This window comes from Microcebus murinus, chromosome 13, assembly GCF_040939455.1.
Source record: "Microcebus murinus isolate Inina chromosome 13, M.murinus_Inina_mat1.0, whole genome shotgun sequence".
Classification (NCBI taxonomy): domain Eukaryota; kingdom Metazoa; phylum Chordata; class Mammalia; order Primates; family Cheirogaleidae; genus Microcebus; species Microcebus murinus.
The window spans coordinates 5885695-5911189 of NC_134116.1; the positions used below are offsets into that span (position 1 = coordinate 5885695).

General features: G+C 50.9%; 1 protein-coding gene across 6 annotated transcripts in view; it reads right to left on the reverse strand.

The window, feature by feature from the left end:
- Window positions 1–472: 472 nt before the first annotated feature.
- ATP11A (ATPase phospholipid transporting 11A) overlaps window positions 473–25495 on the reverse strand; it is a 151414-nt gene continuing 126391 nt past the window's right edge. Inside the window, exons 19-31 of one of the 6 annotated variants that reach the window (XM_012751946.2) lie at window positions 22666–22917; window positions 21388–21562; window positions 18917–19019; window positions 18600–18745; window positions 17525–17584; window positions 16605–16732; window positions 14944–15079; window positions 14401–14424; window positions 9068–9133; window positions 8211–8314; window positions 5940–6105; window positions 4280–4366; window positions 683–777 (exon numbers count right to left, since the gene is read on the reverse strand). In XM_012751946.2, coding sequence (XP_012607400.1) covers window positions 4289–4366; window positions 5940–6105; window positions 8211–8314; window positions 9068–9133; window positions 14401–14424; window positions 14944–15079; window positions 16605–16732; window positions 17525–17584; window positions 18600–18745; window positions 18917–19019; window positions 21388–21562; window positions 22666–22917 — 1438 coding nt within the window. In that variant the 3' untranslated portion in view covers window positions 683–777; window positions 4280–4288. Of the gene's footprint in view, window positions 778–1919; window positions 2024–3414; window positions 4367–5939; window positions 6106–8210; window positions 8315–9067; window positions 9134–14400; window positions 14425–14943; window positions 15080–16604; window positions 16733–17524; window positions 17585–18599; window positions 18746–18916; window positions 19020–21387; window positions 21563–22665; window positions 22918–25495 lie in introns of those variants that run through there. The other 5 variants (XM_012751940.2, XM_076009279.1, XM_012751944.2 and 2 more) reach the window with 5 other exon arrangements.

Genomic DNA, 25495 nt, shown 5'->3' on the forward strand with positions numbered 1-25495 from the left:
CCGCCCTGCCGACACCCCTGCAGCAAACAGGTCCAGGCCGAGGCGACGGGCACTCCGTCCTCACGTGTGGCAGACGGCCTCCCTGTGCCCCGCTGCCGAGGCCGTCTCACGGTGCAGCGGTTGTGGTCAAAGGGGGGGGGAGGCCCTCAGACAGCCCCAGCACATGGGTCAGGTGGCTTAGATGTGACCCGAGGGAAAGCCCGTCTCGGATTGTGTTGGTGGGGCAGACACGACCGCCTGCGGTCTGCTGCGGCTCTCCTGTGCCACAGGCACGGGGTGGCAGCTCCGCCATGCCTGCGACAGCCCAGGCAGCCGAGTGGGCCAGGCGCCGGCCCTCCTCCTGGGGCAGCAACGCTGAAGAGGGAGCAGACACGCAGGCGGGCGGCCTCCACAGCCGCAGGAAGGATGGCTGCGCAGGCGCCTTGGTCCCTTCTGAAGTTGAGCTGAAGGCTGGGAGCCGCCAGGCGTGGGAGTAGTGACAGCCAGCGGGCTGCACGCAAGGGCAAGGTCTGTGACCCCTCCCTGCCTGCTGGGGACCAGGAGAGTCACACGCACACAGGGACACTCGGAGCTCAGCTCTGAGGGCGGGCCAAGGCGCGTCCATCACACCGGCATTTCCGGGCCGGACCCAGGGCAGCCGCGACTCAGGCTGGAACCAAGAGGGCCCTGGGCAGGGCCCAGGGTGGGAGGGAGCGTGGCGTACTCCTCGCTGTTCCAGAACGTGAACGCCACCTCCTGAGGGTGGGGGCCCCGGCGGGCGGCCGTGGGACAAGGGCTCTGCGGAGAGACAAGAGGGGTCAGTCCTGAAACGCAGCCCCAACTCTGTGCACCGCGTCCTGCTGAGAGGACGCGACACCGTCGGTCCAGGAAGCTCCGGGCACCTACGCTGACCCGAGCCACTTCCCGAGGCAACACCTGCTACGGCTTCTGCAGGAGTGGCGGGACGTCGTCTTGACGGCACGACAGGTGGGGCTCGGGCTAGGCCCCCCCACCGCAAAGGCCACACAGGCGCTGTGACTCTGCACACAGGTGTTACACGCCTTTCAGGGCGCCTGTGAGTGAGCGGTCACCGTCCCAGAGAAGAGCAAAGGGGGCAGGGTGAAGGATGGACAGGGCACACAAGGCTTCTCCCCGTAACTGTTGTGACGTGCAGCGAAAGCTCACAGGCCCCAAAGACCCTCGGACGTGAAACACTAACCCACCACCCAGGGCAGGTGGTGAATGTCGCGCTGACCACGCCTGCTCACGTCCCTGCCTGTTACTTTTCACGTCTCCACACATGGGGGGCTGCACGACTCCTATGAACAGCTCGTCGGGGTCAAGAGCTCTTGGGAGCACCCACAGATTTAACCAGATGGGGGCAGCAGGCCGAGTCCGTGCGGGGCATGAGAGTGTCTGGCCAGACTGGGAGCCTGGGTCTGCAACACCGCACGGGCGCAGGTAGCAGACAGTGGACTGCTGCCAGGGACACGCTGGCAGACAGTGGACTCACACCGTGTTCAGTGCAAACCACGCCATATTCCAGTTCAGATTTCAAAATAGGATCTGTCCCCACAGCCTGCCAAGCGAAGCTGCAGCCCCCTCGAAGGACCAGGCGTGAGACTGTCTGGACACAGCCAGTCTGGCTGTATCGTGTGCATGTGTGTCCTGAGGGCGCTGCCATGTGTGTTATGGGGCTGTGTGTGTGTGCACGTGTGTGTGCTTGAAGTGTGCTCCACACGTGGGCAGGTCACCCTCAGGACCATGACTTACCTGGGACAGCAAAGGCACATGTGTGTAAAGAGTTTGTTCTTTTCTCATCAGGAAACTTAGTTATCAAAAGTGGCACAACACAGCAAAACTTTGGAGGAACAACAGACAGTCTGAAAGAGTCACAGCACACCAGCCGAGCGCCCAGGCGGCAGCGGCCATACTGTTACCTAGCGTCGAGCTAGTCGTGCCTCGGCCGCGGTAAGAGGTCCTTCAGAAGTGGCCCGTCGCTGCTCGGTGTGGCACTAGCCGGCGCCTTGAGTTGCGCGCTCTTCTGCAAGGGCGAGGAGAGACACTGAGCCGCCGCGGCGGGAGGCAGCGGCTGTCGGGCCAGTGCCCGCGAGCACCAGAAGCACGTTCCTGGCCTCTGCCCCAGGCCATGGTGGCACGGACCTGCACTGTCTGTGGCCCCACCGACAGGACTCTGCAGGTGGCTGTCACGGAGCTGCCCGTCAGCAGGGGCGGGCAGGCCTCTGCCAGGCAACAGTCCACTTTCTTCACAGGACTGTTCCCAAGAAGAACCTACACCCAAGGACTGAGAGGCGGCACAGGGTTCGTGGAACAGGTTCCAGCCCCCATGGGCGAGGCAGGGGGTTCAAGCTCCGCCTGCTGGAAGGTCCACTGGGCACTTCCAGAATCCCAAAGCCACAGTCCTGCCACAGTGGGCCTGAGGAGCCTCGAGCAGCTCCCTCACAGAGGGGGCCAGCGTGCCCTGCCCTGGGAGAGCCACTGTCCCATCCTGCCAGGTGGAAGTGTCCCTGCCAGCCCCACACCCTAAGGCCAATGCACTCATGGGCTCCAAGGTGGGTGGGCCAGGTGTCCGAGCACTGAGATTTTTTTAGTCGAGCCTTCCTAGTTTTTCAGTAGCAAGGAACAAGGGAATTTTAAGAGCTGAAGAACAAGGCTGAATCACAGAACTGCAGGTGTGAGCTGGCCAGTGTCCAGTGAGGCCCGAGTGCTACTTAGGGGGGCACGATGTAGAATTAAATTGTATATAAACAGAAGTGCAGATAGACAGAGATGCAAGTACACACATATATTACATATATGTTACACATATGTAATATATATACCTGATGCCTGTGACTTTTTTAAAAAAAATAGGTAGAGGTTAAAAGAAAAAAAACCCCATCCATTTGAAGTAAAATATGTTAACGTAAGGACTCCTGAAATGTTTATTCCTCCAAAGTTTTGCAGAGCTCCGGGTGGTTTTGAGCACCACAGCAATGCCTGCGTGTGCCAGGACCGTGTGGGTGCAGCCGTGCCGCGGCGTCACGCCAGAGCCAGGGCCCCAGACACCTCAGCGACGTCTCCAGGCAGCTGGTGCCCAGGGCCTGTCCGCATATATTCAGAAGCGGATCAGCTCTTCACAAACTGCGTCAGTATTCAGAATATTTATTTGTCGCCCAGAGTTGGCATGATTTAATTAGTTTCTTAAGGACCTCTTGTGACTTATTCAAGTGTTCTTAATAATTTCATCCTAAATGTTTTCAAGTGTGGAAATAGGTGAAATTATGTAATTTATTCTAACAAATTCTGATGACACCAAATTGGAAAAATTTTGACTGCCATTACTTACTTGGACTTAAAAAATGTACCGTCTTACTAGTTTAAAAATAGTGTTTAAAATACATAGAAGATGAACTCTTATTAAAAGAAAAAGCGTTTTTCTTGCGTTAGGCATTTTTCTGTGCCGCGTTGGTGAAACAGTGACATCAACACACTCGTCTTGAGGCACACATACACGCGGCACTCAGGTGCACGGACAAACACCTGGAAGGCAGGCAGGACGCCACCTCTAGGCAACGCCCGTCCTCTGAAGTCTTGGCCCTGGGCGAGGCGGCTTCGATCCTGAGCGGCTGCCTCAGAAAAACGCTGCGTGCTCCGCAGATGGCGCTACATCGCCGGGGAACACTCTGCAGCCATTTAAAGAAAATTAGAAGCTTTTCGTAAAAACAATCAAGTCTTTCTATACAAAAAGTGAAAGGGGACCTTGGTAAAACATTTGAAGGGACGGTTTGTCCCCTTGGTGCAGAGCTGCGAGGCTCAGCCTGGCCGCCTTCCCTGCGGTGCCGTGGCCCAGCAAACCCTCGTCCGTGTCCTGTCCCCACCTGCAGAAGGGGTGCCGCGCAGGGGCAGCGTGTGGCAAGGGGCTCATGACCGTGTCTGCGGGCTGCGCAGAACCCGTGTGCTAGCTGTGCAGGGCCCGTGTGACTCAAGAGCCGCAAACATCCACACCTTCCTGTGCGGGAGCGGCCTGGCGACGTGAGCCCGTGTGGCACGGCGCTGAGCCGTCACAGGTGGGACCTGGTGCTTCTCGGGGCACCGAGAGAGATGCCGCTGCGGGTGGGAGACACAGCCCACAGCGCCGTGTGGGCCTCAAGAGACAAGCGGTCACGGCATTTCTTAATGTGGCTGTTATGACCAATGACACCAGCGCATGTCACTCAGCCGCTCTGGCGATACATGTCAGCCCTCTATTGTCCTGAGACCATCGTCCCAAACATGCAAAAAGGCAGAGAAGCGTCACCTGGTTCCGTCAGAAACTCAGACTGCCGGGAGTCTGAGAGAGCACAAAGATGGCTGACTGCTCCGCGGAAAGGCACTGGTTCTTAGCCTGCCAGTCCCGGGCGGGGGACAAGGTGGTTATTAGGCAAAGCAGGTTGGAAGGCGAAGGGAAACGAGGAAGAAAGAGAAACAAAAGAGGCGGTGAGTTGGTTAAAGGCTCGCACACGCGGGCGCTCAGTGGCTCGTCCTCCCCGGGAGGGCCCGGGGTCCTGCTCTACACCTGCTGGGCTTCGCCTCTGGCTGGTTTCTAGCGGGGCTGCTGGACCCTCACCGGACACAGATACAGGGACTCCTAAGCGAAGGGGGGAGGGGAGGGGTCCTCACTGGCACTTCCAAAGTGGCTGTGCAGGGGCCGTCCTGGGCCAGAGGGTCTGTGGTAGCGCGAGAGCCGCAGGGAGCCCGGACGGAACCGTCCCCTTAACACCTGCAGGGTTTAGCCGCACCGTGCCCAGGCGGGGACCTTCGGTGGGACTTTCCGGAGGCAGTGAGAAGCCTGTGTCCCTGCTCCTACCTGTGGGTGGAGGGGAGGCCTCCAACCCTAGAAACACTCCTGTCCTATATCACTTTAATTCAACAGGTGTGGTGGGATCACGGGTGGACGTTCTCACTGTCGCTGAGAAGCGGCCTTTCTGTCCGGAGGTTTTGCTGGCTGGAGGCGTGGGGGGCCCGGTGCCAGGGCTGGGGTTGGGGCTTGCACAGTTTACACTAGCCCCAAAGCCCCGGGAGGGGCTACAGCCAGGGTCCCCTTCCCAGTGCTGGGGACGGGGTAGGTGGGGCAGTGCCAACCCAAGGCAGAGCTACCTGTTTTCCACCCCAAATACCAGCCGGTGCCCCACGGAGAATGAACCCTTGCTGCGTCGGAGAACGGGGCACGAGGCCCCTCTCACAGAACGACTGGAGATTACAGGGGATGGGACCTGAAAAGTCTGCATAAACTCCTGATGGACTGCGACACAGGTGTGCCCTGGACTACCAGGTGAGAACTTTCCCACTGTGTCCCCAGCGGACAGTCAGCAGAAAGGGCAATAAATGGGTCCCGGCCACCGACTTTGGGGTGGCTTCCCCTCCCACCCACTGTCAGCCCCACAGAGCGTGAAGCCAGAGCCAGGGCTGCTCTGGGGGCGGGGGCCAGCAAGGCGGGGCCTCGCCGCCGGGCCTGCACCACGGGCACTGTGCACCGGCCACCCCCTTCCTGTGCCAGAGCTCAGCTCGTGGCCAGACTTGGGAGTGTGGACAGCAGCCCCACCAGCGCCCGGTGTCTCCTAATACAAAGGCTAACGTTTGCAGCCAAACTTACCATCCTTAAAAATTATGTAATTTAGCCTTTATAAAGTAATGATTAATTTAAAAAATTTGGATTTAAATTGTTTTTGTATTAATCTTCTCATTCTTTTTATCATTGCAGATGACTGTTTAGGTCTAAACTTAAAATTAAACATTGGTCATCTTGAATTTTACCCAGTTTAATGTTTAAAATCATGTATCATTATAAAAGTCATTAGTCATACTTGGACTGATCACATTTTTATGAAATCCAAATCTTTTCTACTATCTTTTATAATTAGCATTCCCCAATCTCAGAACTAGGAAACTAGAGCCCAGCAGGAGAAGCGCCTCCATACCTGGACTCTCTCTGTCGCCGTCGGCCACAGCTGCCTGCACAGGACTTTCTTGAGGACGTCGGGGAGGAGCCCGACCGTCACCAGCAGCACGACGGCCAGCCAGGCGGGCCCGCTGGACAGCATCTGTATGAACACGTAGTACATCCTTTGGTAGTTGAGGAATGGCCTGTGGGGTGGAGGCAGGCGGAACACAGATGGCAGGTCAGCAGGAGAGACTCACACCACACCTGTTTCCTGCTCACTCGAGGTGGCCTTTTGTCCTGGGAGTCATGGTAGTTGTTACTGACAGTCACTGGGAAGCTGCTTAGCCACCTGCTCCAAATTGACCACATGAGAAATGGGATGTGGACCCCCCCAAGCCCGTGACGCTGGAGTACTACGGCTAGAACGGGAGAAGGGATTCCACCAAGTCATCTCCAAGGCAAAGATAAGGCCCCGACGTTTGGTTTCTGAGCAGCAAAAGAAAGGTGATTAAAACAGTGGCGTTCTTCTATCTTGAGGTCTTGATCCAATCGATGTTTATTAACACGGAAAAGACATGCAGTACCCTGACTCACAGTGCGGGCGACTACCTGGAGCTCATGCCATCAAACACATTGCTCAGAGCTCAGCACGACGTTCCCACCAAGGACACCACCGACTCCAAGAAACTCCCATGCGGGGCTCTGTGAAGGAAGCCGGCAGGACGAGCAACTGCCGGGCTCAGTGCAGCCCCGTCCTTACACGTTGTCACCCCACACTTCTGCACGGCCCTCCGCGCAGCTCTGGAGGCTCAGAGACAAAGCCCCTCCCTCCAAGGACACACAGCTAGACTGGGGTGAACAAGGAAAGAGGACGTTAGGGCACAGTATGTGAGTGACACATAAGGCACAAGTGCCCAGAGGAGGGGCAAGCTGGCCAGGACCCACCAACAGTGCCTTTCTTAGTATGTTGGCTGGAGGAACCGTGTGATGCGTCCCCTGGCCACTGGGTTACCAGCTGACCAGGGGAAGGGAGAGCCGTGCAGCCTGGTCAGCGCCCTGTGGGTGGGGGCATTTTCGTGCCACGTCCAGAGGCAGCCCCTCTCCTGGGTGCCGTGCTCCATGCTGCAGACATGGAGTGGAGGAGACACTGCCTGGCCCACGGCCAGGCAGGACCAGGGTGAAGCTAGCCTGCCTAGTGGGAGGGGACTCGGGTCTGGGTTGAGGCCCTAGCTCCAGCCCTGCTCAGGAGATCCGCTTTCGAGAAGGCTCCGTGCACAGGGTGTCATGGGTACAAGCCAGTGCTGCCACAGAAGTATGAGCCCCGGGGTCTCGCCAGAAGCCTGGGAGCTCACAGGCCAGGCAAAGGCTGCTGTGCGGGCACTGAGATCAATGTGGCTTTCTCCCAGACTGATCACGCCAGCCTCCCTTCCTGACCGGTTTAGCACGGCCATCTCAGAGCTGACCACCTGTCTGTGTGGCGCTTGCCAGCTCATCCTCATGCGCAGCCAGCCTGGTCTTTGTAAAAGAGCAACGTGACGCTGCCAGGCCCATGGCACCCTCCTGTGATTGTCAGCTAACTGCCAGCTCACCATCAGACCACAGCCAGCACCCTCCCGCTGACTGGTGCTGCTCACTCTGAGGCCCCAGCAGGGCCCTAAACCTGCTGCTGGGCCAGAGACCCCACTCCTGGAGCCAGACCCCACTCCTGGAACCAGAGACCCCACTCCTGGAGCCAGACCCCACTCCTGGAACCAGAGACCCCACTCCTGGAGCCAGACCCCACTCCTGGAGCCAGACCCCACTCCTGGAACCAGAGACCCCACTCCTGGAGCCAGAGACCCCACTCCTGGAACCAGAGACCCCACTCCTGGAGCCAGAGACACTGCCCCCAGAGCCAGGCTGCCACGGCCCAGTCCTGCCCACTGGCACCGAGGCTGGTCTCATCAAGATATGGCCCGGCAGATTGCAATGATGGTAATTTTCTTATGGTTTCAGTTTAAATGACAACTTTTTTGAGCCTGTCAATATGAAATAGGCCCCTTGGCACGGTGTGCCATCTGTCTCTAACTGCTCGCTCGTACACAGTGCTGTTTGGCAGGTCTGTCTCCCCCAAGCATGCCGGTCACAGGAGCAGCCTCAGGTCTGGCTCCCACTGCTCCCCAGGGACAGGCGTGACGCCCTGCACACCGGAGACGTTCACCAAAGCGATCCCAGCCATCGGGGCTGTACGGGGCATTCGCTTGACCCCCAGTGAGACAGGGCAGGACGAGGAGGCACAAACCACATGTAATGCTTGGCAAATTCTTACCAGATGATTCCTCCCCAGAGCAGGGAAAAGACGATGTAGAATAGCAGTGACCCCCAGATGACAAAGTGGTTTATCCAGGTCCAGTAGTGTGTGTCTAGCGCAAGCTGAGAGAGAAGGAGGAGGTGGTGAGCAGTGGGTTCCCCGAGCGGCCAGTGTGCGCCGGGGCAGGGAGGGAGAGCCAGAGGAACGAACAACAAAACAAACACAAAACCCACGACGACGACAGAATGCCTACGGGAAACTCCTCAGGAAGACGAACAGAACCTTCTACTGTCAGTGGAGGGGAGGAATGCTGTGACGTGGTGGCCCTTGTAGTGACAGCTTTCCCAAAACCTTCACCTGGACCCTGGGGAGGCCGCAGGGCTGCAGACTGAGGCATGGCTCCATCCATGTTACTGCCCAAGAGAGTTCCTTCAGGAATTTTCTGTGTCACTTTTTAAGACTCATTCTGATAGGTCTGGAGACTTCCGTAATGATATTCTAATCGACTCAACTTTAAAAAGAGCTCAATCTTCCAAAATACATTAATCTGTTCCAATTAAAATGCATTTTGATTATACTAGGGGTAGGACCAGTGGCCATTTATGAGAATTCTAACCCGAATTCTTTTACAACATGGGGACCTATTCCTCAATCCACCTTCAGTGTGATTCTTAAAGTTTGCATTTGGCTCCCCAGGTGAGCTGAGCCACCACTGGCTGTTTAAATGTAGGAGGTGACACTGAGGACAGCCGGACAGCCCAGGCTGGCCTGGCAGGGACAGGGAATCTCTGGCCTTGGTGTGGATTTGTGACTCAGGGGGTTCAGAGGGGTGGGACCCACACGTAGCAGAGAAATGTGGACTTGAAGTCATTTACCTTCAGCGTGACTGTGAACACCATCACCGTGAACACAAGCATCCCAAAGGTCCAGTTTCCAAATATCTGGGAAAAACAGCCCACATAATCTCGTTATTATGTATTTTCCCTCTTTCACAGCCAAAACAAGTTTTAGAAAATACACCTCATGGGGAACTGCATTTCCTTCTCACTAAACAGACGGTGACACCAGGAGCGCAGCAGGGCCCGGAGTCCTGGCAGCGTCTCCTCTGCAAATTCTGTGCCTGGGTGACCGGCTCACAGGCCACCTACTCTGAGCTTCCTGCCGCCCCGGTCCCAGCCCTACTCAATGCTCTCAGCCGCAACAAATGTCGCTCTCAAACTCAGAGCATGAAAAACACCCACTTTTAAATACATTTGATGCAAACTTGGTACATTCAAACCTCTTTTTCTTTTCGGGTTTTATGTGGAAGAGACATTTATCTGATTGCCTCACTATCCTGCAGGTTTCAGGGTTAAACTCAGTAGAGTTTGTGTGAATTTCCTTTTGAACTCGACTCAAACACCTCCCTACTGCTGTTGAAGGTGAACAACTGCTAGAACGTTCTGTGACAGACAGCTAGAGAAGACACCAGGGCGCAAACAGGGGAAGCGCAGGGAGGGGGCTTTCCTTGGGAAACCTGGGGAGGGAAGACGTGCAGACAGACAGGACAGAGGCCGCCCGCCCTCCTGCAGCCAGCCCAGCCAGAACCAGACTCGCCAGCAACCTGCAGAGAGGCCGGGGCAGAGGGAGGGCCCAGCCAGACCCCGCACCCGCCCAGCCGGGCACAGTGGAAACTGGCCGTTTGTGGGAACAGACACGAGTCAAACCCTCGGAAACAACACATTTCTCAACCACAGACAAAGACACAAGCAAAGTAAAGGGGCTGCTCCTTCACACTTCCTTCTCTTAGAGAAAAACCAATGGATTAGAAATTTTATTCTACAAGAATTGTTTTCTTTTAGGAGATTTTTATACTATGTAAGAATTGACCGGTTTCTAGTTGTCAGATTCTGTGAACTGTGCTCCTCAGAGAACGTTCCTAGTACTGCTTTAAAGCAAAATTAAGTTTTAGTTTACAAAGAACTAAAAAGCAGAATACAAATAGTTTTTCTTTATCATTAGTTTTCAACCAAAGAAATGTGCCCACAACTATATCCCGTAATGCAACCCAGGTGAAGGTGGAGGTCTGTGTCCACTGATGCATTTAGTGGGGTGAGATTTACGTGCAGAATTCTACAGAGAAAGTGCAGGTGTTTTGCAGTGAGCACTGGCCCAGGGCCCCCATGAACACCTCCTTCCTACCTCATTCTCCATTTCCTTGCCAGGAGCAAAACTAGTCCCTTTCTTTTTGCTTGGAAACATCAGGCCCACAGCCACTCTGCCCCAGGAGACACTTGCCACGTCTGGGGACATTTCTGCTGTCACAGCTGGGGGAGGTGCACCGGCAGCCGGTGGAGAGGCAGGGGTGCTGCTGAACACCTGGGACAGCGGGCCACGGAAGAATCATCCGGCTCCAGATGCCAGAGCCGAGGGTGAGACACCCTGTGGGGAGTGCACCAAACGTGTCCCTCTTCGATGTTTAACTTTTGTGGCAGGAAAACTTTATAACTCTAAGAATTGTGGCAGCTTGGCAGCAACCTACAAGAATGTCCGGACAATAGGCGTCGGGAGCACGTGGCTGCCTTGTCTGATTGGAAGCTGGTGTTTTTGCCAAAGGGAGAACCTGCAGCCAGGGGAGGGCGGCTCTGTGCCTAGATGGCATGCAGCCCCCAGCCCGGCTCCCCGCTTCCTCCCCAGGCCCCTCACTGGCCATCCCAAAACAGAAATAAAAAAAAATGAGATAAAAGCAAAATGTGTACGTCAAGGCTGCTAACAAGGAACATAGTGCCACTGGCAGCATCCAAGGCCGGGCAGCTGCGCCACTCGACCGGCTTCTCGTCTCCCTCGCGGTCTGCCTGAGAGGTGCAGACCTGCCTCTGCGGCGCCCTGCACTGGGTGGGCTTCCGCCCGCCTGGGACGCCCAGGCAGGCCTCCTGGTGCCCGGTCCGGCAGGACACCTGGGCCACAGGTATAGTTTTTACAGGAAAATAACTGCAAAGCCTACCTCTCTTGGGCCCAGAATTGGGGATTCTGTCAGGAGCCCTGGGAGATGCGGACCCATCTCCTCTTCTGCAAGTTCACTCACTGGAGACAGTCTCCCTGCAACCATCTCTGTAACGCCCTCTTCATTGCCTTGTTTACTTCAAGTGGGAGCCCCCAGGTTAGTTGCCAATAGCCAATTTATCATCGCAGTTGCTGGCCATTAGTTATCAGGACCTGGGGAGGTGGGATGAGCCCCTGGACACATACCCCCTTTCTCAAAGGGGGTACAGGGAGACAGTTTCTTTCCAACTGACATTAGCCCCACGCCAGTGATGCTCCTGGTTCTGATTTCCTCGGGACCCAGTCCTGTGTGACAGCACAGCTCAGCGGAGGACGTGCCTGACTGGACGGCCTTGCTCCCGGCCCAGTGAGCGTCCCAGCAGAACTGTCTCGCGCCAGGCTCGCCCGCCACTGGCTGCAAGTCTAACCCCTCCCGGAGAGTGAGTGTTCTGGTAACCGGAAGTGTCCTGCTCTAAAACGCCCTCAAACCCAGGCCAATTTTTATGTGTAAAAATATTCTGCGACAAACACAATTTGCGTTTTGTCGAGGTCGTAGTCATGGCATGTCCTGCGCTCCCTTCTCGCTAGGACCGCAAATGCCCATCAGGGCGCTGGTCTGTTTGTTCTGCCCACGTCGTCGACAGCCCACGCTGCAGCTGTTCTCTTGCTATCATTTCCTGACTTCTTTCATAGCACGTTCTAAATTTTTCAGTGCTCATCCAGGAATACCCTGATGTTCCACAATAATAACTATTGTCTTAGGATTCTCATTGGTGACATGAAAATGAGAAATAATTATGGCTCATTGCATCTGTGCAGAGAATACTCTACGAGTGATTTTGTCTCTTTAAAAAGCTGTCAATAATTCTCTTGTTCCTCCAGGAGTTCACATGATCTATAAGGTTCCTATGGAATGACTGAGATGCTAAAGAAAGGAGTCCTTGCCTACTGACAGTCACTAGGAGAGAGCACCCAGACCCCAGCCTCACAAGGTGTGTGCTGGTCCCAAGCGCTGTCGCAAAGAGGTGGGCGCCACCACTACCCAGCCGCTACCGGAGGACCAGGAGTATCGTCAGCTGCCTACGGCTGCCCTGCTGCAGAGCCAGCCTCTGACACTGTTTCTGGATTAGTGGTGTGAGCTGACACCCTCCCCCAAACAGAAACCAGAACATCAGGAACCCAGGGAGACCCCACTCCCCTGGAGATACCGAGGCACAGCGGGAAACCAGCTGCCCCCTGGCCTCGTGCTCGCCGTGGAGACCTCAGTCTCCCCCTCTGAACTCCGTCCTCACGTGTGGTGTGCACGATCTAGCCGGTGAGCTGTCGCTATGATGAGGCGCCGTGACTCCGGTTTGTCCTGGGCACACACCTCTAAGTCTTGGGGCGTGAACTTGTCTGGGGCTTTGGTACATCAGAACAACTGTGTCCTCTCAACTGTGTCTCCAGGGACCAACGCTTCCTGCCAACGGGCACCTACGCCCCTGCGCACCGGCTCCTGTCGTCGCCACGGGCCACAGAAAGTTGTGTGGCAGCTGTGTCAGGCCCGCTGGGGCTCGAGCTCTGAGTGAGGGCTGCCAAGCCGCCGCAGTGCCTGGTTTGGACAGTGTTGGCCACTGCGTTTCCTGTCCTGGCCGCTCTGCCTGTCATCGCGTCGGATTCTAATGAGCAGTTCTGCCCATGTGTGGCTAACCACAGGAGCGCAAGCAAGGGTGAGGCCAGAGCGCCACAGAGAAGCATCACCCTGGGCTTAATGCAGATTTACGGGGCCTCCAGGCACCTGCAGGACAGTTGGGGAGCAGAAGATCCAGGGTCCAGGAAACAGGAGCTGATGGGAACCCTCAGGCCCTGGGAAGGGCCAAGCACATGCCCGGGCTCCAGGGACCCAGGGACCAGGAGGGGATGGCACTGTGGAGGCACTACGGGAATGGCCCGGCCATCTCTCTAGGATGGGGCCACCTGTGTCCCCTCCCTGAGACTGGTCTCCTTGGGGTGTTCCTGGGAAGTCACTCTCACTCTGAGACAGAAACGATCGGGAGGCAGCAGGGGAGGATCTAACCCTAACCCTACAGAATCCAGCCCCAAATACCTGGTGTGAGTTCGTTACCCAACCTTGTGCTGCCACTTAATCTGTATGAGCTTTAATTTTCCCAACCTTCGCGTGGCGTTAAGCCTGACAGTGAGAAAGGCCGATGTCTGTGCGGGAAAAGTGGTGCACCACGGTCACGGCCAGGCCGTGGGGTCCTGGTCCCACTTCTCGGGACACAGCACCTTAGTTCTTCTTAAGACACAGGAAAACGCTACTTAGAGCCTGATCCACAGGGAAATCTTATAAACGATATGTAAGAATTGGAACATAGCTCTGTTTAACTACATTTAGTGGCCTGGTGGCAGTCAGGAGTTATTCAATTAAACTTAGACAAGGAATAGTTACTAGAAAATGTAAAGAGTTTAGAATAGTGAAATAAGATTTTAATGAATTGTCAGGGTCAATTTAGTAAAAGTTGATTTAAGTTATAATGATAGCTGACAGCACCTTCTAGCAAGGAGAAAACGGAAACAAATAAATGGGTAAACAAAACGCACAGGACATGTAGCAAGGCTACTGTATTTGAATCCAACAGTGTGAGGAATAAACAAGAGGAAAAGAGAGGTGTCAGGTTAAACAAAAAATGAAATACATTTTTGATTGTAGGTTACACTCCAGGGGCTGCTCAAGAGGAGTTTTCTCTGACATCAGTGGGGTGTCTACCGGACTGGCCAGTTAAATCTGTGACATGTAAGTAAGGGCAGGACTCTGAAGTCTCCCCACCCCTCTCTCGGCCCTCTCAGGTTGCCCAGGTGTGCTGTGTTCAAATCCACATCTGCAATGGCCTCACATACCTGCGTATGCTGCCTTTAATTAAAGTTGAGGGACGTTCGAACAGATCACGTCAGTTCAGAAAACATCCCTGACTCAACTGGCAACCCTGACACAGAAAGCCAGAGAGAAAACACCAAGAACAAATGATCAAAGGTGCACACACCTCTCTGGCGCAGCTTGAGCTCTAACAAGAGTGGAGGGCGTAGCAGCTAATAGTATTTCTACCGACAAAGCACACAGAAGTCACATTTGAAAATATTTTCGAGAAATATTTCATTTGTAATGCACTCCAAAAACACAGAAAGGACAAACCCACAATCGTCTTACCATGTGTGTGCTGGTAGTCATTATCTGAGAGTGGGAAGGGAAGCAAGTAGCAAAAAGAAAAAAGCAAGATACAAATAAAACAAACCCCCAGAAATTATGCAACAACCAGAGAGCTGAACGACCATTAGAAAACTATACATCTACTCATTGCAAAGGAAACAGATACTTAAGTACAGTGCTTGGGGAGAAATGCTACAACATGCTAAATATGAAATTAATGCCCATATAATGCCTGAGTGATATAACTGACCCCCTAGTTAGTTAGCTAATGGTGAACTGTAAAAGTTACACAAATCAATAAAGCCTAAAAAACCCCAAGAAGGATGTTTCCTTACAGTAGGCGGAAGGGTCCGCAGAGCGTGGCATTCACTGACATGGAGCACTAATGGCACATGTCCCTCAAAGCAATCGATAGGCAGAGACGCAGATGCGTTCATCTAACCCATCAGGCTGTGCTGCATTCCTGCTCTGACACAAGGATGGAGGGCTTGGAAGGGCTAATTCCCAAGTAGCTAAGTCAGCAAAACTGAGTCCCGTACTGACCTGTCCATTGTTGGTCACTGTTGTATTTTCGAACATGAAATAAGCACCAAAGAAGAATACCAGAGCATCAAACAGTCCTAAGAACGTCCAGTAGATGAACACTCGCCAGCGGAGTAGTGCGTTCTTGGCGATGTCTCTGTACGAGGAAGATGGGGGAAAACCGCGTTCTGTGATATCGGCACACGGCTCACTCCCCGCACGGCCACCTCTGCCATACTTTGAGTGGCCGTCCCGTCCCTCTGTGTCTCGACATGACAACCCATGCATGACCAATAGACAGCACGTTTGTGTTCTCTGGCAGCAAATGCAAATTGTTCTTAGGACATAGTTTCACTACATACAATGTCTTTGGCTGATTTTTGTTTGAATATTTCCTCTCTCGTTCTTAACTGTCATCCTTACAGGCAGAGATGCACTTCTGCTTCTGAATAACTAACACAGAGTACAACTCACATGCCGACATTCTCCAATTACTGTGGACTGAAGGCTTCAAGGTCGCTCCCTAATTCATGGTGTGATGTCTTATGCTTGCTGGTTCGTAAGAGAGAATTTACAGGGTTCCCTCTGGAAGCATGTCTAAAACAGATCACACTCTCCTCCTATCTTCTATCTTCTTAGATTTATTTTTGATTATCAAATATACACAACAAACTAAGACATTTGCCTTTTTATTGTCATCCTTAGTCACCTACAATGATTGTTTGGGCTCCAAGACTTCATAATCTTCTACAATGGCTAAATGTTCTGATGAGGGCAGCAAAGCCCATGCAGTGGGCTCCTACAGACCCCGGCAGGCAAAGTAAACAGCCTGTGATTGCGGGGCTGGGTATGGGAACTACACACATGGGAAGACCTAAACCTGCACGGCATGTGTGTGCACACGAGCACACACGAGCATACATGCACACACATATGCACATATGAGCACACATACACACGTGTACGCACACACATTTGCACACGCACACGTACGCCCAAGCACACACACACATGTGCACACAGGAGCACAAGTGAGGCTGGGCAATCTGAACAAGACTGGTGAATGTGACACCAGATCACAGTTTCTGACTGGAGGACACTGGACCAACACAGGCACACAGAATCCGGCTGTATTATTTCTTACAACTACATGTGGATCTAAAATTATCTGAAAAATAAGTGTTTAATTGAAAAGACCCAAAAAAAATAGTAACCCATGGAATCTGCTAGAGATCCCAGAGGGCAGTTCTGAAACATCAGAAACACAGCTTTACCTTACTATTAAAAAAAAAAAAAAACTTTTCATAAGAAAAGAACACACTGAAATCAAACCTGTTAACTCTTTTTTTTTCCTCACTGGATGGAACATAACAGTTTATAAAGGATGGTTTGGGCCATAAACTCACTGGGATCCCACTGGGAGGGACACTTTTACCTTGGTTCCTTCACAACCACCACAAAGCACAGTCAAGTGCAAACAATTTCAGGCCCATCTGGAACACAACGTAAATCACCTATTGACACTTGGAGTGTGTTCACTTAAATCACACTGCTTCCTGTTTAAAGACTTTCCAGGAAGCAAGTGTATTAGCTAATGCCTGTCGGACGTTTATTTGACGGAAACTACACTGCGCCCTGGCTGCTCTCCATGCTCTGGAGGTCGGCTGTTCTGAGGACAGTACCTGTACAGGGACGGGTCTCTCTTGAGCGTGTCTATGCTGACGTGCTGCTCCATCAGGCTGTACAGGAGGATCGGGAGGGAGGTGAAGCTGATATTGTACAGCGTCAGATACGCAGTGTCATACAAAGTCTGGAGAACGGAAAAAATTGGCTGAAACAACACCCCACTGCAGTTTTATCAACTTTTTAGTGTTTTGATTAAATATATATATTTCAACATGTAAAGAACCACAAACATGCACAAACCACATCTAAAATGCACAAACAGCCACCTTTGCAGGTGTAGAAGGACCAGGACGACTTCCAAAGCTTTGATGCTGTGAACTAGGATTAAAACCACAGTGGCAGAGGCTCACCTTGGCCTACCCCCTCTGCCACTACAACCTTGCCAGACAAAGGAAAAAAGCTGCATAACAAGTTTGCAGCTCTGCTCACTATCTTCAAGCTTTGATTACTCCAGTCCTGGTCACCTCTGAAGAAAAGAGGTGGCTGCCGGCCCTCTGTACACAGGTGTGACAGGAGGAGGTGCAGGGAGCCCCGCCCCCAGGGCAGCACTGCCTGCACATCACACATGCAGCGCACTCCACCGGCCAGGCGCCGGCATGGCCCAGATACCCCGGAGGACCCCAGGTTCAGGTTGGTCCTTGCAGTTAGGGTCAGAAAACCCAGTACGGCCTTGCCTGGGCCTGGAGGAGGCAGGTCTCGGCCACGTGGCTCCCTGGCCTGCATCTACGAGAGGCATCAGCACCAGAGAGCACGGAGCCTGCAGACCAGCTCCACGCCGGCCTCCTCACCACCTCCCTGTGGAGGCTTCGCCTGCACAGTCCCCAAGTCCCCTCTCCCTGCCACGGCCACCCGCCTAGGAAGGGGACGAGGCCCAGTGAGGCCCAGACAGACTCTAACACGAGACGTGAGGACTGACCTGTTGTGAAAACCCACAGAAGAACTGGTATAAAAACTGAGGGAAAATGAAGCAGACATTCTGAAAGAGAAGTCACAGCCTGTTAGTTCCAGGGCAGCCGCCGCTCACGAGGCAGGCCCGGCTAACCCCTCCCCACAGGCCCTGGGCGCCTCGCAGCGGCACGGAATGGGCTTTGGACAGTCCTCTCATTTCAACGGCAACGATAATGTGGAAGCCACCAAGTTCTGGCCGCTCTGAGGACATAGTGCAAAGGGGAAATTCGTTAGCTTGAAGAGAAACTGGAAGGGCAGGCAGGTGTCAGAATAAACAGGAAAGGATTAAACTGCACAGTGATTAAGGAATTATTCAAAATGATTATAAAAGAATGCCCTGTCCTCAGATATTTCACAACTGACATGTTCTTATTGATTCCACACTCCACTCTGCAGCGATGAGAAAGTGCCAGGGGCTGCTCGCGAGGCTCAGCAGCCCACCTGCTCAGCGGGGGGCACGTTCCAAGACTCCGTGGAGGCCTGACACTGCACGTGGTACCAAACCCTACACACGCTGTCTTTTCCTATGCATACCTGGGATACAGTTTATGAATTAGGCGTAGTCAGAGATTAACAACAACATAAAATAGAACCATTGTGACAATGTATTGTAATCAAAGTTATGTGCATGGTCTCTCTGTCTCAGAATGTCTTCACCCTTCTTCCCGCGAGCTGCTGACCGGACCACGAAGACAGCTCCTAGGTGGCTCACAGGCTGGGAGTGCAGACAGCGTGGAAACGCAGGGCAAAAGGAGGAGTCACGTCCCGTTGGGACAGATTTCATCACACTCCTCAGAATGGTGCACTGTTTAAAACTTATAAATTGTTTATTTCTGGAATTTTTCACTTAGCATTTTTAGACCTCAGTTGACTATGGTGGCTAAGGGGGGGCGACTGCAATCAGATGAACCCCTTCCTCTCTGACAGTTACTTCTGTTTTTAGATGAATGACCCCACAGAGCAGAGTCACTCTGACACATGTCACACCTTCATGCACAGGGTATGCCACTGAGACAGCGGGAGGGCAAGGAGACCCTTCCTACCTTATAAAAGAAGTATTGCACAAGCTCAGATATCCTGATGTAGTAAAAATGCCCGTGAACAAGCAGCATCTTCTTTAAGTGCTTAAACTTCGGTATTGCATAGTCACTGTTCCTGGCAGCCTGCCGGCCTTCCTTCCCAATGACACCTAGGAGGGGACAGTAAAACAGGAATGCTGAAGCCACCGTTGTGAGCATCCCCAGGAGTGAACAACTGGCCCACAGAGGGTGTCCCACATGAGCCACCTGCATGCTCTGACATTGCCTGCTTCTAGTCGACAGGGTAACCTGGTTGCCAGGTGTACCTACCACCGGCTTACCTATGCCCACGTGGGCTTCCAGGATCATGCTGACATCGTTCGCACCATCGCCGATGGCTAAAGTAATAGGATGCTCTTTCGAAAGTTTGATTAATTTCACAATCTGTGAAAGAAATGCAAAATTTATCTTCCCTGTTTCATTTATGCTTTTACGTTATTCATTAACTAGGTAGAAATAACAAAGATGTAGTTAGTCTAGGGAATGAAAACCTGTTCTCTTAGAGCTAATCTACTTCATCCAATTTATTTCCATACACACAGGGTAAAATCTTTTTCAAATTGAAAGCAAAACAAAATAAAGCAAAAGTAATAAGGTATGACTAAAATAACATGAGCTGAAAAAGCTTTGACAGTAGAGACATGAAATACATGGTGTAGCTTTTGGTTACTGTTTTGTTCCTATATTTAAATATACTAGGGAGATATATTTAAATACATAAGGACAAATGTGAACACTGAATTCAGTTAGAGATTGCTCTTCCAAGGTAGTCCAAGCTATTTGGTATAAAGCATCTATTTTTTAAAATAAGATGTTCCTAATGCTATTTTAATTTTCAAATTTGTCTTGTGTGCAAAATAAAATCTGACAATTTAAAACAATGAATTATTTCCAAGTTTTCTCTATAGTTTTTTCTTCATTTATGTGCCTACATATAATGGTTCAAGATATGATACTGAAAATGTATGCATTGCCTTCTTGTTTTAAGATGAGAAACTGAAACACAAATTAATTTATATAAAACTTTTTTCAAAGTCATTTGATTGGCCGGGCGCTGTGGCTCACGCCTGTAATCCTAGCTCTTGGGAGGCCGAGGCGGGCGGATTGCTCAAGGTCAGGAGTTCAAAACCAGCCTGAGCAAGAGCGAGACCCCGTCTCTACTATAAATAGAAAGAAATTAATTGGCCAACTGATATATATATAAAAAATTAGCCGGGCATGGTGGCGCATGCCTGTAGTCCCAGCTACCCGGGAGGCTGAGGCAGAAGGATCACTCGAGCCCAGGAGTTTGAGGTTGCTGTGAGCTAGGCTGACGCCACGGCACTCACTCTAGCCTGGACAACAAAGCGAGACTCTGTCTCAAAAAAAAAAAAAAGTCATTTGATTGATTACTGAGAAACAAAATAAAAAAACATGGAATACATGGAAAGCAAAGAGGAAATCCTTAGTGGACTTTCCGGAAGTAACTGTCTGAGGTTTATGTAGAGTCAAACGTGTAAGCGGACAGTAGGAAATAAAACCATTTTTTATCCCAAATGGAATGTTTGTAAATTCTCAGGTATGGGCTGCCAGTCTTTGCTCCCAAATTACCCAGGGGAGAGCTGGCTCCATGTGGTTGGTGGCATTGGCAGACGGGTGTCGCACACATGCACAGACGCTAACAGCACCTCCTTACAGCTGGGGTTGGAAGTTTGTGCAAAATGCGTTTTACTGTAACCACTGGGTTAATCCGAGAAGTTAGGATTTCTTTAATGAACAATTCAAGACAAAATGGCCTATTTTACCTAAAATGTGGTATAACAAAGTAGAAACTGTTCTAGGTTTACTGACATCAGAAAGATACCTATGAATATATTTCACAATGCTTTCCAAAGTATTTTAAAAAATACTTCAAGCAGCTGGGCACAGTGGCTCACACCTGTAATCCTAGCACTCTGGGAGGCCAAGGCAGGAGGATTGCTTGAGCTCAGGAGTTCGAGACCAGCCTGAGCAAGAGTGAGACCCTGTCTCTATTAAAAATAGAAAGAAATTACTTGGACAGCTAAAAAATATATAGAAAAAATTAGGCGGGCATGGTGGCGCATGCCTGTAGTCCCAGTTACTCGGGAGGCTGAGGCAGGAGGATTGCTTGAGCCCAGGAGTCAGAGGTTGCTGTGAGCTAGGCTGATGCCACGGCACTCCAGCCCAGGCAAAAAAGTGAGACTCTGTCTCAAAAAAACAAACAAAAAAAATACTTCACGCGTGTGTTTCCCACAAGAACAGGGCAGAGTGAGAAGTCTGGAGTCTGACAGACAAGCAGTCGAATTCTGCCATTTTCCAGCTTCGTCCCTTGAACAAGTCATTTCAGTTTGTAAAACCAGGATCCCTCATCCCTCCGAGAGGCCATCCTGCAGGCGGCACACAGCAGGTGCTCAGTAGATGTTGGTTCCCTTCCTGTCTATCTCTCGTGTAGACCACAGATGATCGGGACACAGTGTTATTCTGCAGAAGTCGCCGGGACAGCTCTGCGGCCTTGTGTCTGGAGGCCACACAGCTGACTCGGGCACGCTCCCTAGTCGCTGGAGCCGACCCCGCAAGCAAAATAAGATCCGTGTTTCAAATCTCTGTCGCTTTGGCCTCTATTTCAGTCATGTCTCTATTTTTAAAAGGTGGTACCCTGCTAGCATTTTAAGATCAGGGGTTGTGAGCCCTAATGAAACATTCTCAGTAGCTCATATGCCCGACCGCCAGCCAAAGGACAGAGGGACAGGACCTGGGCCTTCTGCAGCGGCGCCATGCGGCAGCACAGCACCGCACTGCAGTTCCGGCAGATGTCCAAGAAGAGCTCTCTGTAGTTGCTGGAACTCCCGTCTTCTCGGGGCTTCATTATTAGAGACAGTGCAGCTCCATCAATAATTAAACCGTAGTCCTGCATGTCTGCTGAAAGTCTGTCAGAGCACACAAATCGGAAAGATTGTTCAATAACTGAATCTGTAGATTTTAAAAAACTATATATTTTGGATATCTACAGATGCTACAAATCCATGGGATTAATAAACTAATATTCCTGTTTGTACATAAGATCTTTACATTATTGAGTGTGATACCCTTGACTACATTTTAAACATGTGTCTTAATGAAACATGTTTATTTCCCTTAGGTAAAGCGAATGCTCACTTCTCCTTGTGGGCTCATGTGTAATTTCCAGAATTTCTAGAACACAAGGAGAGCACCTTGCAGTCTAGAGAGGTCTGTCATTATCCCAGACTTCCTGGGCTCCTTGGCTAACCTCAGTCTTATCTGCAAAGCTATGGTCTCCTTGGTTTTCTGCCCAGATGACCCGAGTTGGTAAGAACATGGTCATAATTTCCTCTTTGCTGGGTTTCAAAATTACAAGGAACATCTCTAATCCCTAAAAGGAATCCTGTAGATCAAGTGAAGGGAAATATGTTTTTATTAATACAATAAAATTTGCATATGACTTGCTTTTGCAAAAAGTAAAAAACGAGTAAATTAGTAAAAAACTAAAATGATTCAAATAAAGTCTAATCACAGATAATGAGTGTAATGCCATCAAGGATAGCACGGATAAAACATATCTGAATAAATTGGTGAATATTCTTAGAAAACAGCAGCTCTTGGGCACACACCGCTCTGTCTTAGATAAACAACCCTGCATCGTCATTTCCTGGCCTCCTCTAGCAGACACTCTGCGGCACTGACTGCAGAGCCCCTAACTCTTAGAAGCAGATGAGAATTATCCCATTCAAAATATTTTATCAATCAATCGATCAATCACGTCTTTCTGCATCTGTTACCCAGCAGTTTGGGACTGAACACACGCATGCGCATGTGTGTGTAAAAAAGGACATGTCACGATTGCTGAAAAAAAACAGCTCCTGTCTTGTTTTGGTGTTTATTTGACTCATGATGGTTCTGGTATTGATGCCCAAGGAGAGAACTGAATTCCCAGGAAGGACAATGGGGCAATGATTTGCAAACGGACGTCCTTCTGTCTAAACTCCCTTCTGCGGCGGGCAGGGGCACCTACCCTGAGAAGTTGTCTCTGGCCAGGCTCCCGCTGCAGCGGAGGACGGTCTTGCTCAGCTCGAACAGCACGTCGTGCAGACTCTGCTCCTCGATCTTCTTGGTGGTCAGCTCGAGCAGCTGCGTGCTCCTCCGGAAGAGCTTGCAGGCGTAGCAGGTGGCCGCGGCCGTCTCCATCTTGTCCCCGGTGAGAACCCAAACCTTGATCCCGGCTTTCTGCAGCGCTTCGATGGTGTCAGCGGCCTTCTCCTGGAGCCTGAGGAAGAAGGCACAAGACAAAACACAAATGAAAATCAATACCAACAAAGACCAATCCAAATAAAGGATTTCAGAAACTTGTGAAGCTGTGAAAATATTTTAGCCCCTCAAACTTAAAAAACACAATGCTGCCTGTTCATGATCTTATCATAAAGCACCTGAACCTGCTTTTAAAGTGATGAATTAACCTTTTTTTAAGAAACGGTTCCTAATATCTGATAGATAAATATGGATAAAACATATAAGAAGTAAAATGGTTTTTCTGTATAATCTACATTTGGTAAGCACGGCAGTTTTCTGTCTAGCTGAGACTCGATACTTGGAGGATTTTAGGAAATTATATGGACCATCATAACCAACAACAAAAAAGACTCAACAATGCAAAGATGGGATCTGGAACCAAGGTGGTAATATTCATTATCTTTTGTTTTGGTATAAACTCTTCTAAGTTTGCCACTGATCAAGCTGGAGTCCAGGTTCCTCTAAATAATATAAAATACTGATAATAATACTAGTGGTTCTGTGACTGAAAGGCACCATGGGCTAACCATATGCCAGAGCCTGCACGAAGCCTCTTACAGGTGGTCTTTCCTCCTTACAACAGCCTTGTGGGATAAGGACTTTGTTATCACCCCATTGTATATATGGAAAACCAAAGCTTGCAGTGGTTGTAAAATGTGTCCAAGGATGAAGGACTTCCCCGACACTGGCCAGGTTGTGTCACTCTCCTTGGAAAGTCTTATATCCAAACCATGCTTGCCTCATGTTGGAGGTTTGCCATTTTTTTCTTATATTTTAGAGTCTTTACATTCAATAGGCATGTGAAGTAAAGTGTCACGTTTCTATAAAGTACCGAATGAAAGGAATGGATTTAAATTCTAGCTGGAATGATCTGGCTAGATTCTGGGAAGAATGTCCTAGCTGAAAGTATTCTAGAGATGAAAAAACCACTCTAATTTTAGGATTTTTATTCAAAAGGAAACTGATGCCCAGAGACATTTGTAAATATGTTGGCTAGAGATTTTAAAGAAGTAATTTGTAACCAAATATCATCACTTTGTAATGCCCCCCTCCAGGCACTAACTCTCCAATTCTCCAGGTCCCCAATCCAGCCAAGTCCATCTGCCCTGCCACCTCTAAGCACGTGTGCTCTGCAGGCAGCTCCCACCTGCAGCAGCCTCCACCCTTCCCCACCCCTGCCTTCAAGGACCAGCTGTCTCCTCAGCACAGACTGTCCCATGGGACATCCCTCTTCTCCCTAAGAACGAGGCAGAGAGCTGTCAGAGTAGGACAATGCCTGGGGTCCCAGTGCCCACCAGCAACCAAGCCTGTCCTACCTGGGGCCTCAGGGCTTCCCTTTCTGAAGCCCACCCCTGTGCACAAGGTGGCATCTCACGCGGGTGCTTTATGTTTTCAGTTGGAGGGAATGTAACTTAAAAATAGAACAAAGCACAAAACCACCAAACCACAACTTCCTGTATTGCCTGATACTCCATTCAGATTGCGAACTCAGAAAATCTTTATTAAAGATATTGGGAAAATGGAGGGTTAGAGATGAGAATTTAAGTTTGGAACCAAAATGGATCTCAAAGATGTTCAAACTTTATGCTTTTAACCACTTCCAACAGCTAAACTTTCAGTAAATTTCCTTGATGTTTCTGTCTCTAAATTTTTTCCTCTTCTCCATTCCTTCAAAACAAATTGTAACCGTGCCTCTACTCTGCTCTGAGACAACACAGCAGAGCCGGGGACCACCTCTCGGTGGAGAAAGCCTCAACTCCCAGTCCTCACTGCAGAACTGATTAGACGCTCTTTCTCTGGACGTGCTTGAAACACTGTGACTGGTAATTTTGCCAGTTATGGTTAGTGGTTTTTACAAAGTACTGCTTTATTATTTTACGTTTCTTCAGTAAGTGATGACAAATACATTGAGTATGTTAAGATCTAAAAAGTAATACTTGTATTTGAAAAGAACTAGGAACAAATTTAGGAATACAGTTACTGATTACATTCTAAAGAATAATTTTAAAATCCCCCTTATCTTGACAATTTATAACATGATGTGAACATGCTATTTTCACTATTTTCTGGGAAAGTGTGATTTCAGACATCTGATTCACGGATGGTGCCGTGACATGACTCTGCACATGCAGGGGACAGACTAGCCTCTTCCTAAAGCACCAGCATCCACACCAGATGTTCTATGGTTTACACATGGCTTGTTTGGCTCGGCCAGGTTTCATGTTGACACCAGATCCCCAGTGTTGGAGGTAGGGCCTGGTGGGAGACCCCTTGGGAAAGGGTTTAGTGCCCTTGTCCCGGGAGTGATGAGTCCTCACTCTTAGCTGCCAAGAGAGCTGGCTGTTGAAGAGGCTGGCACCTCGCCCCTCTTTTGCTTCCTGCCTCACCGTGGGACCTCTATGTGCGGGCTCCCTCCACCTTCCGCCACGAGATTCTGGCACTGTGCTTCCTGTACAGCCTGCAGAACCGTGAGTCAAACAAACCTTTCTTTATAAATTGCCCAGACTCAAGTATTCCTTTCTAGCAGCACAGATGACCGAGACAGAAGTGCTGAC